The following is a 17,142-nucleotide window of genomic DNA, read 5'->3' as shown; positions in this document are numbered from 1 at the left end:
TTTCTCATCAGCTCAGTCTTTCTCTCTTATCAACTCTAGCAGTTCGGTCTGTCCCCCTCATTAGTTCGGTCTCTCTCTCATTAAGTGCCACCATGTCAATCATATTTATACGCCATTTGTACCTGACACTTGCAATAAGCATTTTTCTAATGCGATGCAACTTTTATTACTGTTATTATTGAAATCTTGGACGAAAACATTTTAATCAACTAAAATAAAGGTGAAAGAAAAGATCATTTAAACTACACGTCGTTTCATTTTTGTCTCTGTGACTATCTGTTGCTCGGAGAGAGGGAGAGGGATTTTGCACGAAAGCAGCTCAATTGGTATGGAACACGAACCAACCGAGCAGGATGCCTCCAGCCTGCCGTTGCCTCACTTATCAATGGCTTCTTCTTCCCGGGTTCCTTGGAAGCTGCCTAATATGATTACTCGCTTGGCGAATGCTTTTGCCATCTTCGATTTCATGTAAGCTTTACGCTGCTTTGCGTATAACATAGTTCCGTAGGTCGTATGAAACTATTTTCTTCTTCTTGATTACTTTTTTCTTTTATTCATGATCCATATTAATTATTGTTTCTTTTAGTTTTTTTCGTTGGGTCGAGTTTGATTTGTGGTTGCTCTTGTTTTTTCTGGACTTTCTTTAGATATGTAATTTCTTCTTACGAATTTTAACGTTTTAGGATTAAAAGCATATTAAAGAAGTGTTACTTCTTATATCATACTGCATTCAAACACACGTGGATAATGCGTTTTTTATTTTTATTTTCTGGGTTTATGTCTTATGTGTAGTGAGGAATTATATTTTTAGTCCCATTAGGACCGTTATAAAGTTAGAAGAGATATGTAGTTTAATCTACTTTGAAGCTTTTCAGTGCTGCACTTGCGAGTCCTAAATGGTTGAGGCAATGATAAGCAAAGAAGTCAGTCGACTAATACGGACACATGGAAAAGCAAAAATCAGACCAAGGAATGATGCTGATTTGTACCATTTGTCTCCTTTTGAATTCTGATGTATTGGCAGAAGTTACATTTGAAATGACTTTGTTTTCGATCCGATGAGCAAACATAAGAGAGGTTTTCATTGTCATTTACCCTTTGATTTGGAGTTAACGATGGATTACATAAACATAACAATGGCACCTCGTGTATGAAATGATATGGCATATTAAATCTTGTTAATGATTTTGGGACAAAGTACTTCAGGCTTCCACTTTGTAAATTAAAATCCCATGGTGCCTTATGGCATAACTTCTGGTTTTAGTAAGAGTGGTGGCCTAGATACGACTTTAGAGAAGCACATGCTGTTGTGTGTTTCCAATTCCTCAAGGGACCTTCCTGAAGTTCTTGGTGCTGGATATAGTAAATACTGATATTAGTGGAGAATCCGCTTCCCCTGATTGTGACCAAGAAGATAGTTGATTCTCCATGATTCTAGCTCCTATCATTGATTCACCTTAATTCTAGGAGATTGCCTTTTATTGTATATATTCAAATTATTTCCTTGTTTATAGTTGTACAGATTTATTGTATAAATCAAGATCACCTCATAGCATTTACGCTTGAGGCATTTTCTTTACATGGTATCAGCCAGTCGGTGAAATCCTTGCCGAGACCTTCTTTCAAGCTTTCATGGCTGATTCTTCCACCAACCAGCTTCCGCTCAATACGATGGTTCACATGGTGACCATCAAACTCACTCCCACAAATTACCTCTTGTGGTGTCGTCAATTTATTCCTTTACTTGAAAGTCAGGATTTAATGGGTTATCTGGATGGGTTTTCTACGGCACCTTCCGCTCAGATTCTCTAGGGTATTGATCTGGTTCTGAATCCTACTTACAAGAAATGGCACGCATAGGATCGGCTTATACTCAGTCTTCTTTATACCTCTCTCACTGAGGAATGTATGGCTGAAGTTGTGGATTGCTCTACTGCTCGTGATGCTTGGCTAGCTCTTGAAGCCTCTTTTTCACATAGTTGTAAGACTCAGGAGATTCAATTGAAAGACGAACTCCAGCTGATGCAATGAGGCTCTTGTGGTGTTGTTGAATATGCTCGTTCCTTTCGCTCTCTGTGTGATCAGCTTAGTGCTATTGGCAAACCCGTTGATGACACTGGATATAGTAAATATTTAAAACTTGATTTCCACTTAATGTCCGTGTGCAAGAAGGCATATACTCTAATGCACACTCTCATTCAAGTCATCTTTAGGTTTGCATGCTGGCTATTTTGTTGATTTAAAGTAATTTGTTTAGGCATATTGCTTCAGTCATTATTATAATCATTTGGAAAAATAATTTTGCGCTCAAACTCTTTGGGGTTGGGCACTTTGTGTCCCAGATTGCAAAAATTGGCACATTATACACACCAATTACCAAAAACTTACAATTTGCACTCTCATTCAATTCTAACTGCTAGAAGTGATGAAAAATAGGTGACGTGACACAATTTTGATAGTCAGTTGCATCTTATTGGAGGATGCAATGTGTCAGTTTTTGGTAGTTCGGGGGTGCAAGTGTAAAACCTCTGGTAGTTTGAGGGTGCAAGGTATATTTTCCCTTAACCGTTTATAGGTCTTATATTCTAAATAATAGATTAAACAATTTGTAGTTATCTTTATCAAGGAATTAATGGGAATTAAAGCAAACCATAGTTTGTCTACCATGTACTCCATTGATTTTCTGAAATGCCTGCCGGTTTCCAATTAGCGGTTCTTATCGCTTTAGTTACAAATAAATATGGCAATGATGAAAATTTTGGAAAGTGGGAAAAAAAAAATGTGGTGAGTTCAATAACTATTTAACATTTTAATTTCTCAAACTTTGTTATTGCAACTTATTCTAATTGCACGTCTTAAGTAGGGGTGTAACCGGTCCGATCCGGTCCGGTTTTGGACAAAATTTAGGACCGAACCGGTACGTACTGATTTTGTATTTTTCAAAACCGATTACGCACCGGTTACCATTATAAACAGTACTTCCGGTCCGATTTTTCGATTTTTTTTAAATGTAAGTTTCACAGTTTGTCATTAAAAATGTTTATAAAAAAAAAACTGATTTAAAAAAATCTGTTTTATAATTATAAAGCATGATTTATTTACCCTTAAATATAATTATAAAGCATTCTAAATTATATATGATCATGAATCATGATTTGTATGCATGGAATGGAAAAGGGCTGCTATTACTTTCAAATAATTGATGATGGATGCAATGCAAAATAGATGAAATTCAAATAGATAATACACACAATGCAAGAAAACATTGTAATGATTTCGGATTCAAAAACCCTACCCTAAAATCACAAAACTCAATCAACCCAATCGGCAATCACAGATTCACAAAAATCCCAATATCACAAAACCCAATCACAAAAATCATAGTAGGCTAGTATGTAATTTCACAAAAAAAAAAAAAAAAACTTACCTTGGGGGCAGATCGGCAGAGAGACTGAGACAGGGGCCGAGAGAGTTGAGAGAAGAGAGATTGAGAGCGACGAGAGAGTTGAGAGACGAGAGAGTGAGACACGGGAGCGTTGAGAGTGAGAGACGAAAGAGTTGAGAGACGAAAGAGTGAGAGGCGGGAGAGTTGAGAGGGAGAGACGGGAGAGTTGAGACTGAGAGCGAGAGACAAGAGCGTGAGAGACGAGAGCAGAGTCAGTCACGACTCACGGGCATGAGAGAGTGAGCCACTGAGCGCAATGCGTACGACGGCACGAGAGACAGAGAGAGCAAGCTGCGAAAGAGTATTCGCGAAAGAGATGATTTAGGGTTTTCAAATAGATGAAAACGGCGCCGTTTGGCCTTTGGCCCTTTACTATTTAATAATTTAATTAAAGTTTAATCCTTTTCAATGTGTTTTTTTTTAAATGATAATTAAAATTTATATATATTTGTAATACATTTAATAGACTATAGTGATTTAATATAACTATATATATATATTTGTAATACATTTAATATACCATAATCTAATAGTATTAATATTAGCCTATTAGTATAGTTATATATTAGTATTAGTTATAGTGATTTAGTATAGCTATATTAGTATAAGTATAACTATAGTCTATAGTCAATATTAATTATTAAACTATAGTATTAGTTAAATAGTTATAGACTTATATATTAGTATAACTATATAATATATTAAACTATATAATAGTATTAATATTAGCATATTAGTATAGTTATATATTAGTATTAGTTATAGTGATTTAGTATAAGTATAACTATAGTCTATAGTCTATATTAAACTATTAGTATTAGACTATTAGTTAAATAGTTATAGACTTGTATATTAGTATAGCTATATAATATATTAGACTATATAATAGTATTAATATTAGCCTATTAGTATAGTTATATATTAGTATTAGTTATAAACTATATATTAGTATTAGTTATAAACTTTTAGTGATTTAGTATAGCTATATTAGTATAAGTATAATTATAGTCTATATTAGACTATTAGTATAGTTATATTAATATATTAGTATTAGTTATAAACTTTTAGTAAAAAATTTTAGTATTAATTATAAGTATAAGTTGTATAACTATAGTCTATAGTCTATATTAGACTATTAGTATTAGTTAAATAGTTAAGTAGTCTATAACTATTAGTTATAGACTTATATATTAGTATAGCTAAATAATATATTAGACTATATAATAATATTAATATTAGACTATTGGTATAATTATAATATATATATTAGTATTAGTTATAAACTATATATTTAATATTAGTATTAGTTATAAACTTTTAGTGATTTAGTATTAACATTTTATGTAATAATTTATAAATTATAATAAGAAATTATTTCATAGATGAATATATATAATTATAAATTATATATATTATATATAAAAATTTCACATAAAAACTTATAATTATACATGATATATAAAACTTATATATACAATAATACAAATATTATTTTTTATATATATATTTTTTATCAACCGGTCCGGTCCGGGCCGAAAAATCCCGCAACCGGAACTGGACCGGAACCGGCCAGTTTTTCCATTCTAAGAACCGGTCCCGGACCGGACCGGTTCAAAACCAAGTCCGGACCGGTTTGAATTTACACCCCTAATCTTAAGTTGACTCAACGACATCATAATTAAAACATCAATGAAAAATGTAATTTCTTTGAGAACTCCTTGCTCTGTCCCCACTTTTAATACACTTCTTGAAATCAGAGAAAGATTAAAACACTCAATAAAGCAATATGTTATGCATACAAAGTATAGATTGAAAACACCTAAAATAGTAAACAAGGGATCATAATCACAATTCCTTGATTGGTTAGCTACTTAAACGTATAGGCTGATAATTTTTTGATGACGAAATATAGGCAGATAATTAATGAATAATGAATTAACTATTTTTCTTTAATCACAATGCTTCTCCTGTGACTTACTGAGCACAACAATATATTTGCGTACTGGCTTGGAAAGTTTGTTCTATGGGGATTTCACCGTCCTAAATTGATTGATGAGTGCAGATGTCTTAACTACTAATAGGGTTTTTCTTATAAGTTAAAAATGGTAAGAGAAGCAAAATTCATACGAGTGTAGTTTACAGCCCTATAGCAAAATTCTATAGTACCTAACAAAGCATTGATTTAGGTGAGCTTACTGACTATCCACCCATATGAAGTTTATGACATATAAAGGTAAGAAATGTTCTCGAAGTAGATATCCCTGTTGACTTCGTAGGTGTTTGGTCAACAAAATTGTTCAATGTCATAGAGAATTAGAAGTTAATGTAGTGCTTTTTATAATGATCTATTATCATAAAAATTCTGGTAGAGATTTCAACCAGAGACAGGTATTAGAATTAAGATTACTACTGGGAAAAATTTCAATTTGCATCCCAAACTACCTTTTTTTTTTCAATTTACACGATAAACTATTAAAACTTACAATTTACACTATAAACTAAACTATTGAATTTTGAAAATTTGCACCCTCTGACAAGATCTGTCCGTTCAGCCATATTTAGGGTGTAAATTGTCAGTTTTGATGGTTTAAAGTATAAGCTGAAAAAAATGGTGGTAATTTGGGGTGCAGAATGTAATTCTCCTTACTGCTAATCATCATTTGAAATTGTCAACATGGCTCTTTTTTCTTGCAATTGACAAATAGACTGTCAACACATGGTCAGAGCTTTATTTATTTTTTCTTTTCTTACATGGTTTTTACATAATTGGTTGTGGTTAGGGGATATGACTAAAACAAATTGTGGGGGTGCTGATTTAGTGGCGTTGTTAATTTTTCTCAGGGAAAGCATTTTTTCTTTCACAGGCCTTATATCATCCTTCTATTTATTGTGCATTTGCTTATGAATTATGTATGACACTGGTTTTATAATTGTGAAGAAATAATGAGAAGAAACAACTAACAATGACCAGTTAGATGAATTATAAATGGCACCACTCTTTGTTTTCCTTGGTACTATCAGATTGATCAAGGGATGCTCAATATCTTCGAGTGCAAGATTCTTAGAAATATTTGATAACTTTGGTCTCTTCTTAAAGAGGCGAGTTCTTCAGCCCCCAGCAATTTTCAAGCATGTTAGTGGAGACTAGATGATGGTTATTACGGTGAAAGAGAGCTATGCCGCCAATAATGTATGGAGAACAGAAATTGTATTGTATGAGGCCAATTTACACTGGTACAGTCGGCTTAGTCCAAGAAATAAAACAGTCAGCTTAGCTTCAATAAAATCCTCAGGTTATATATATATGTATATATTTTTTTTTGATAAGTAAATAAATTATATTACTCCAAGAATAGGCCTGTAACACCCCTTTCCCGTAGGATTAAGATATTACCAACATTTAAAACATAATGCCCGGTAAAGAGATTCATATCCTGAATTACCTCATTTATTGAAATTCATCAAAACGCTAAAACTGAATTGAACATTATTGTTTTGGAAACTGAACAAAATATAAAGAAACATAAACTAATCCTATGCATGACATAAAAGAAATCTAATTCTGGTGATAAAATCACTTATTCATTCCTAAGTCTTGGTACTAGATCTATTCCTGGCCATCCAGCTCTTCATCATCATAGACATCATCTGCGAGAATCAGACATGGAAGAAAACAAGAAACACACAAAAATAATGAGTTGAATACTCAATAAGTAGTACATCGTATCGTAAAATATAGTCCTTGCCTAACATACAATTCATTTCTAGGATACCCTTCAGAACGTACATACAACTTCATGAATTACAATCAAATACCTAACATGATCTTCTGAAAGACTTTACATACATATATCATCACAGATTTACATGGCACACATTTTCATTATTAACATAAGCGGAAGCATATATAAACAAAACATGTCATTGTGAATGCATAACATCTTGGTTATCTTGTATTAACATGAAGTGAAACACGCTTGTGTCCGTGTTTCCACTTATCTGGCATGACATGGAGTGAAACACGCTTGAGTCCGTGTTTCACTTAACTTGCATAACATGGAGTGAAACACGCTTGAATCCGTGTTCCACTTAACTTGCATAACATGGAGTGATGAAACACGCTTGAATCCGTGTTCCACTTAACTTGCATAACATGGAGTGAAACACGCTTGAGTCCGCGTTTCATTTAACTTGAATATCATGAAGTGAAACACGCTTGAGTCCGTGTTTCACTAAACTTGTGGTTAACCACGCTTGAGTCCGTGGTACCGTTACATTTCTTATCTTTCTTAATGCATGAGATTTGATTAGGCTTCATGAACATCTCTAACATGGCATAATCTTGTACATGGTATAGCGTAACATGACATGGCATGGCATATTCTTGTACATGGCATATTCTTGTATGATTTAGCATGGCATATTCTTGTATGATTTAGCATGGCATATCTTTGTACATGGCATATTCTTGTATGATTTAGCATGGCATAGTATATCGTGATATTACATAACATGCTATGAATGTTTTATGACGTTCCAAGGCATACATGATCCAGGCACTACTTGAACATGGCATACATGGTTTAAGTATTACACAAACATGGCATATATAACCTAAGCATTTCATGAACATGGCTTGCGTAATCTGACTATTACATGGCATACTTGACTTTGAACTACTACTTCAACATTTCATGGCTTTCATGTGAATTTAGTAACATTAAATCAATCAACAATAAATTCATTCACTCAAGCATAATCTCATATTTCATCAAGATCGAAAAGTAAACTAACCTTGACTTGCCTCTTAGTGTAGCGTAGTTAACAATCATAAGCACATCACATTTTTATACATAATAATAATATTCACCATACGCATTTATTAATATGATCATACTATTTACCTCTTAGCGCTGCTTCCTGATTTCCAACTTGTAGCGCGTTACCTATACGAGGTACTAATCGTCACTAACTTTTCAAAAAAAATGTGTCATAGCATTCTAAATACTTAAAATCATATATAATAATATTATTCAAAACTCATAACATGTTCCTTAACTTCTATTTAAATTATAACTTAATAATTTTATAAAATCTTAATTAAAAGTCAATTGGAATATTAACTAAATAATAGACTCAAAAGATACTTACAAAATATACTTTAAAATTTATGCTTTAAAATCCTTTAAATACTTATCTATAAAAATAAGTATATGACTAATATATTTATTCAATTAAAAGCTTCGGCCTACATAATAATCAGCCCAATTTAAACCTTAGGCTCGCATGAAAACAACCCACTTAACCCAAAACTATAGTTTTTGAAATAACTCAAGTCCAACCAGATTTATAAACCAGTCAAGATACAACTAAGTCCAGTCCCAATAAAACTCAGCCTAGTAGAAAGGGTATTTTGGGAAAACTGAAGCAAAAGGAATAAAAAGGAAACAGGCTTACGGGAGAGAGAGCTGCGCGATGCTCACCGAGGGAGAGCAGTGTGCGACGGCGGCTCTGGAGCTGGGAGTGACCGGCGACGTGACTGGGGGATCCCTATGGTGGTGCGACACCGAGAGAGGGAGAGAGAGAGAGAACAAGTGAGAGTTTAGAGAGAGATGGGTTTGAAACTCAAATAACCGAAATGGAGGAAGGTGGCGCGCGGCAGCAGGGGCTTACCTGAGGGGGTGGGTTCAACGGGGTTGAGACGGCCGGCGTTTTCTGGCGCCGAGGGTAGGGCTCCGACGTCCGAGGGTGGTCGGTGATGACTGGGCAGCAAAGGCTTAAGCGGAAAAGTAAGTTGTTTCTCTGGTATTTTGAGGTGTGCATCACAGAGGTTTAGTGAGTTTCTTATAGGCGACGGGAGTAGACGACGTGAACTCTTAGGAGATTGGCTGAAATTTGAAATTGCCTAAACTTTAGGAACCGACTCTTTCGTGGATACAGTTTCTGAGAGGGTTTGAAGAGTTTGAATTGGAGTTGATCACATACTCTGGAAACCGAAACTAGCACGGGGACTAAGTGGATAGAATATTCGAAGTTTTAAAAGGAAAGGAATCACTAAAACGATCTATTTGTTATCACAAAAATCTAAAATAAATAAATAAATATAAAGAAAATAAAATACCAATAAATAAATAAATAAAATACTAGTTTTAAACCCTAAATTTAGACCCGTATGTTACAAGGCCTAGCCCAGTATATACAATAGACAACCCTGACTAGGAGGCTGCAATGGAAACAAGGAAATCATGAAGGGCTATGCCATTGAAATCAACAGCATTGGACCAAGTACATTACATGCTATAAAATAAAGCTATAAGTTCCTCTAGTAGTCTCTCCTTGTCCTCAAATGTGCGCACATTACGTTCCTTCCATAGACACCACATGATGCACATTGGAATCATCTTCCAAACTGTTGGAATTTGATGTACCCCTCCAATACTTGGCCAGCTGGCCAAGGCTGCCACCACGGTCTCTAGCATGACCCAACCCAACTCTACTCTACCCAGAACCCCATCCCATAAAGCCCATGTTGTGTCACAGTGTAACAAGAGATGCTCCACCGACTCGCCCCCTCCCCTACACATACAACACCAATCTGCTATAATAATCCGCCTCTTCCTCAAGTTATCAGTTGTGAGAATCTTGCCTAAAGATGCTGTCCACACAAAGAAAGCTAAGATTAGGGGAAAGCTATATATCCCAGGTTATATAAGAAGGCTAAGATATCCCAACTCATCTGTTATCTCCAGCTTAGGCCACCCAGCAGGTTGTTCATCCTTAGGTCTATTCATACTGAATTTTATTTTATTTCTATTAGAAGTAATTAACATGCGCCTTCTTACTAGTACACTTTAGTTTTTGGAAGGAAATAAGCTCTCTCTCTCTCTCTCTCTCTCTCTCCCTCTCCCTCTCCCTTCTGTTTGTTGGTATGGTGTCAATAAATTCTAAATCATGAGGCAGAACGGTTCTTCAATTTATTTAACAACTTAATCAAAGACGGTAAACGGATCAACATGGAAGATGACACTAAAGTTTAACATTCAGGGTTTGGTATGTTTATAAACCTAGGCTGAGTTTGTTTGTGTATCATATTTCTTGAAAGATTTTTCTTTTTATTTTCTGGTAAATGGCTGGTCCAGGGAACTTGTTTTCCAGGTTGAAGGAATTCTAACCGAAACAAACTTGTACATTGGTACATGAGAGACCGATGCAAAAATTCCATGGTTACACTGGTGGGGCCTATGAATAATACTTTTTTTTACGGTTTCAGAATTTGAGGGGCCTATAAATTATAAGTTATAAGAGCAGGCTAGTCTTTTTAAGGAACTCCAGGACCATTAGTTTGGAGAAAGGAAGGCTTTTCCAAGCAAGGAAAAGCCTTGCTACTTCCATATTACAATCTGATGGTGTAGGTTTGCCAGTGCTTGGGTCTTTTTTTCAGGTACTAGGATGTAGAAACATCAAAACAAATCTAAATAATTACTGGAAAGAGAGATTATCTATCTTATTATGATTTTTATTTTCTTACCTTTTTTAAAGCTCATAACTAGATTACATAATTCATTAAGGAATTTCTCAAGTCTGGCTATAGATTTGCGCACAAAGAACATGGAGCATCAAAATGACTGTATATAAACTCTTGTCATGTTTGTGTTTTGGGTCCAAGGAGGAGTTGGACCACTTTAGTAGGGTCTCCCTGCATTCATAAGTATTGTATATTCTAATTTATGACCCATTTGTAATCAATGGATGAACTTAGGAATCTCCTTGAATTCTTTGTTTCTATGGGAAATAGCTATAGATTTTAATGAACTAATTCTCCATGACTTTCTTGTATCTGTTTCTATTTCTTAAAATGGTGCTTTCTTTTGTATACGTCCTGTGTACTTGGATACGCATATTATTATTATTAATAAAAATTAACTTTACCTATAAAAAGATTTATGAACCATTTGTTATGCTCAAAACATTCAAGATATTAAATGAGGAGTTTCAATAAATGGGCATTACTCATCTCTTTAAATAACTTTGTAGGCTTATTGCGGAATTAACTTTATATTCTAACCTAGTTACTAACAGTCAATTATACTTTTCTCCTTGTGAATTAAGAACATATGATATTTGAAACTATCGTTATCTGTTCACAGGAATGATAGGATTCTCTCATAAATTCATATCACAGAGGTAATAAATGGAAAGAAATGGGGGTGGCCGGCCAGAAATGAGAAATAAATAGGTGAGTGTTGGTTAAGGCATCAAAGCTCTATAAATCCAGTGTTCCTCAGAATATCTCAAGACCCATTGCTCTTCAAGTACTTCTGCAGAGTACAAGAATGATGAACATGGGCTGGAAAAAGACTCAGAAGAAGATGACGCAAGGAGCAAATGCTCCGTTAGTTTCTTTCTCAAAAAGACGATCTGGCCTCTTCAAGAAGGCCAGTGAACTTTGTACCTTACGTGTGGTTGAGACTGCCAATATCATTTTCTCTCCTGGTGGGAAGGTGTTCTCCTCTGGTCATCCCTCTGCTGAGGATGTTATAAACATGCTTGGCCACCGTGGGAAGCCAGATGCTGCTACACTTCTGGAAGCGGAGGCTCACCAAGAGAGAGTCCGTCGTGACCTGAAGAAGCAGTATTCTGATCTGCTTAGGCAATTGGAAGCTGAAAAGAAACGAGGGGAGAAACTAGAGCAGATGAGGATGGAATACCAGGGATGCAGCTGGTTTTATGCTCCAATTGATGAACTCAGCCTTGAGGAGCTGAAGGTCAAGAGTGCTGCAATGGCAGAACTCAAGGGAAAAGTACTCAAGGAATTAGAGGAGCGTCTGGCCCAGGGTTCTGCTCCATCTGTTGCTGCCAACTCTGGTGGAAGTTCTGTTTTCCCAGTCAATGACCCAAAGACTGCGCCGTAGGCCATTAATCTCTGTTATTCTGGATAAGTTGATGGAGGAGAGTCTGGATTAGCAATCTTTTGTTATAGGTTTTCAGATTAATATGATGTCATTGAGTCACTCTCTTCCTCTCTACATCTTCTTTATGTAAGATGTTCCTTTTCCAATAACAAAACCCACGAAAAAAAATCTTTAAAATGCCTTTTGCTGTGACAATGGGGTGGTAATATGATCTCATAGTCTATTTCAACCAAGGTGATTGTGGAAGAATGTCTTGTGACAAAAAGAAACCTTTGGTTACAGACCAAGGCACTATGAAAACTCTACGTTCTATTATGGGCACTTGGGTACTCGTTTTTGGCCTAATGTTGCTGCTCATTGTAGTGGAAAGATAAAAGGGGTGAAACAGAATCAGGCACTGCTCTGAACCTTAAATATGAAAATGGCAGTCATACATGTTCTATTGTATTTGAAGGTCATTCAGATCTAGAGAAACGGATGAGCTCCTAGCTTCTCTGAGTACTATGAATTAATAATTTCATAGACTAATTGAATTTGCATTTGCCATCTCGTTGTCAAATTGTTACAGTATTTACTTTTCTTTGTGATTCTGGTTTTCCATAAAAAAAAAAAAAAAAGGCTCAGCATCTGTATAAGCAAAATTAGTATTCATTCAGCTTTCTGAACGATGGAAATCCAGCATAAGTATGTTGACCTATCTGGAATCAGTCCGAGGTTTGCCATTAATTGCCTTTGTTGAAATAACAATGGCATGCTTAGTGTAACAAAAAACCTTTTCGGTTGCTAGTTCTGCGGTATGAATGCTATTTAGAAATCGTTTTGGAGGCTCCTAGTTACCATCATTGTTTTTCTGTCCGAGGTTCCGAAGATAATCCCATTGAAAAATCACTGAAACCCCTAATTCTGTGCTCTGCAGGAATTTGATAGCAAGCCTACCAATTCCTCTTTTCTTAGCACTTTGGTTTGCAGAAGAGTTATGCTATATATTACACTTTCGTCTCATTTTTACAAGCAATGCTACGTATAATTTCTATTTGGGGACTGCAATGCAAGTTTAAGCAATTTTATCTTTAAAATTTTTTAAAATTATAAAAATATTCCACCTAAAATGATGTTTTTTCTCATTTAATAAAGGATCTGCATATACAATCTCCAAGTGAGGACTGTAAATAAAATTTCTCCATTTTTATTATGCTATATTGATATAATATTATTCATCAACAAGTAATTCTTGTTATTTAAAATAATAAATAAAGGTTAGTTTGGTTACACAAAATCAAACTATCTTATCTTATCTTATATAATTATTACAATTTTTTTCAAATTTTTACATAAAATATAATAAATAATTCAACTTTTTCAAATCTTGAAATAAAAATAATATTATAACAATATTTTATTCAACTTTCAATAAAATATCTCATCTCTTTTCATCTGAATTGCATAACCAAACATGACTTAATAGTTTAAGGATAATGTCCCACCATCACAATAGAATAAAAATGGAATGAAAGTGCAGTATTCAACATATATATATATTTTTTTATATATAATATCAATGTTTAGTCTATATTTTGTAGCATACTTGATAAAAGGAAGTAAAAAAAAAATGTTATGTTGTAGAAATATTATTTGGAAAAAAAAACATAAATTCAACCTTTTCTAATTATCATTTTATAATGCATTAAGATCTTGGAACAAAATGGTAAAAAGTATATAATTAGATGCTTGGCTGTCAAAGGCATGAAAGGCAAGTTTGTATCACATAGGTTGGAAAGTGATAATATTATAATAATGACACTTATACATGCTATTTTATTCAGTGACAGTATTCAATTTGGATTTTTATTGCTTGCATTATTTATATTTGGAAAATTATAACTATAATTGGTAAGGTAGGAAAATAATAAATTTACAACTCTTTTATAATTATTTTAATTAAATATTTATTATATAAAATTAATATTACTATAATGAATTGACACAATTACATGATAATGGTCATGGTCCTAATATTATATCAAGTATGGTAGTGGTACGTTGCCATATAGTGTCACATCAACCGTTCTAACAACCCTTTCAAATTGGTGTAACAAAAGATGGATTTAGTGGTTATTTAATAGAAGAATTAATGGTTCGAGTGTTAAATATAATTCCAAGGAAAAAAAGAGAAAATTCACATAAAAATAAAAATAAAGATAAAAAGGAATTGGATTGAACTGCTTGTGAGCCAAGAGCTAGGCTCTGGGTTTCGGGATACAATAAGTGTTGTTGTTTATCCTCATTTTGCCATTAGCAATCCTCATTTTAAAGCAATTTAAAGTATTGCTATTTAGTCATCTGAAACTTATTTATCATTCAGACGATATTCTTGACGTAATACTACCATTTAATGTCACGTGGTTTATTAAAAATAAAAAAAAATATTCAAATTAAAAGAGTATTGATAAAGTGATAAAAATTACATGATAAAGCTGCTTAAGTGAATGAATTATTTAACAAAAAATGAATTAAGCACTTAATTATGTATTGATTTTTAATACTTGACTCAATGTTAAATTCTGATTAATATCTCAAATTTTATTCTGATAATTTACTTATGTTGCAGGGCATTGTGGAAAAGATATTAAAATTATATGGGTATTATTGGAAGTACCTAATGCCAGCAACAAAAGAAATGCACAGCTGCAGCAGATCAAAACGCAAGAGAGGGAGGCATGAAACGCGGACGCATGTACTGGGCTGGAACGAAACGCACAGCAGCAAGGCCTGGTGGGCAGAGACGTGCGCACTGCAGTGGAATGAAACGCACAGCAGCGGACGAAGTGGAACGAGAGTTAGGCGAGACGCGAAATACGGACGCACGCTCGAAACGCGGGCACTCACGCAGAACCACTCACAGCACCGGCTCAAAACGCAAGAGATGCGGACGTGAAACGCATAGCTGAGGCGTGCGCACTGCAGGGAGATGAAACGCGTAGCTTAGGCGTGCGCAAAGCAGAGTATAAAACGAAAAATTTATTCGTGCGCCGGTTTTCCTTCAGTTTTTTTTTCTTGTATTTCGTTCTCATCCCAATTTCGTTCGGTTTTTCTTCTTCAATTTATTTTTCCAGTTCATTTTAATTTTCCGCAAGTTTATATGCTTTTGAGTTTCAGATTTCAGCACATTTGTATGATACAATATATTTTTATTCAGTAACTTTCATTTGAAACAGTATATGATGATGTTAGATTTTAATTTTCTTGAGCATTTTGTTAATCTAGAGATGATAGGCTAGATTTTTAGCTTGGGATTCAATGAGTAACCCGTGACTATTTGGAATTGGATTTACTTCAATATTTAGTACTTTTGATGATTAACTTGATGGATTATATCTCAATGTGCATCTAGAAAATATTAGAGTTCTTTGTTCTTGGTTTAGATCAATTGTAGACGTAAAGGCACAATTGATACTTGAACAAGTAACATGACTTTAATGTTTTTCTTTCACTTTCTATGATTGTTATATAATTTGTCAAGTAGTTTTATTAAAATAAAATTGTGGTTCATTGCTATATTATCCGATTATGATTTCTAGGAATGAGAGAATGGTTGAGAGAAAATGAAAAGAGAAGTAAATCCATCACTAAATTAGTGGGTGAAAATTGCATCCCAAGTGTTTGTTTAATTGTTTCTTACAAGTTTAAGTCAACTTCCATACGATTTCTTTAAATCCCTTTAATCTTATCAATTTTAGAAAAATAGATTCTCTTTTATTTTCAGCTTTACTTATGCTTGAACGTCCCGACAATTTCACTCATAATTCATTCTACACTCCCTTAGTAAATATCCACATTTAGGTGTAAATATTGTTAGTGGTTAAGTTTAGGAATTTATTTCTCTTTGCTTATTATTTTAAATTTTCGTGTCACTCCAAACGGTAATATGTGGTCTTGCGAAAATGAAATGTTTGCTAAATTCTCATTGTCCCTGTGAATTCGATCTTGGGATTTACCCTTGTATTACTTTGACAGCTTCTACGCTTGGAAGTCGAAATTAAAAGCTGATCAAGTGTCTAAAAATATAAAAGAATGAAAACTGAGCTTCTAAATTTTCTTTGTCCTTTTTTGTTTTTATATTTTTAAACTTGTTTAATTTTTTTAATAAATCATGTGGCATCACATGGTGGTGCCACTTCAAGAGGGTCATTTGAATAATAAATTTTTTCAGATAATTATGTAACATTATTCTTTCAAAATACCCAACATAAAAAAATATTCTCAAATTATTGTCCATATTAGAAAGTTTTAATTGGAAGACAAATAAATGAGCAAGACCAATGACAATTGAATAAATAGATTAATCTTGTTAGTTCACTTTTTAATTAGACACATCTAATGATTGGTTTTATATTGAGTAATGTTATTTAGAGGTTTTTACACTTCACACTACTCACATAACATGATTTGATTTGTAAGATTTAAATTTTAAAATTTACATTTCAAATAAAATTATACAATGTGAATGGTGTGTGGTGTAAAAGCTTTCAAAGATATTGCTACTCTGCTGCCCAGCTGTTGCCCCTAGGCCAAATGTCATTTTTTTTTTCTTTTTTTTCATATTTTTTAAATATCTTTAAATATTTTTAAAAAATAAAAAAATACATCAATATATTAATAGTCATTTTCTTAATCATTAAGAAAAAAAAACATAAGCGGACAAAATCATAAGACATACCATCATTTTCCTTAAAAAAAAAGACATTTTTTGCCGAATTTTGGGTAAATAATACAATGCATATGTTA

At 33.7% G+C, this 17,142-nt stretch overlaps 1 protein-coding gene across 3 annotated transcripts; it reads left to right on the top strand.

The window, feature by feature from the left end:
- Window positions 1-12,590, top strand: LOC108997645 (agamous-like MADS-box protein AGL29). Of its 3 annotated transcripts, XM_018974004.2 has the most exons (3): window positions 1-468; window positions 11,593-11,681; window positions 11,759-12,590. In XM_018974004.2, exon 3 carries the CDS (start codon window positions 11,779-11,781, stop codon window positions 12,355-12,357), a length of 579 nt encoding a protein of 192 aa, XP_018829549.1. In that variant the 5' UTR covers window positions 1-468; window positions 11,593-11,681; window positions 11,759-11,778; the 3' UTR covers window positions 12,358-12,590. The 3 variants fall into 3 exon arrangements, with proteins under 3 accessions (XP_018829549.1, XP_018829546.1, XP_035551276.1); XM_018974001.2 differs by having other exon boundaries at window positions 11,593-12,590; XM_035695383.1 differs by lacking the exon at window positions 1-468 and adding an exon at window positions 9,012-9,234 and having other exon boundaries at window positions 11,593-12,590.
- The last annotated feature ends 4,552 nt before the right edge of the window (window positions 12,591-17,142 follow it).

The sequence above is a fragment of the Juglans regia genome, chromosome 11 (assembly GCF_001411555.2).
Source record: "Juglans regia cultivar Chandler chromosome 11, Walnut 2.0, whole genome shotgun sequence".
Classification (NCBI taxonomy): Eukaryota; Viridiplantae; Streptophyta; class Magnoliopsida; order Fagales; family Juglandaceae; genus Juglans; species Juglans regia.
Note: the sequence above shows the minus strand (reverse complement) of the source record. Positions and strands in the feature narration are given on the sequence as shown.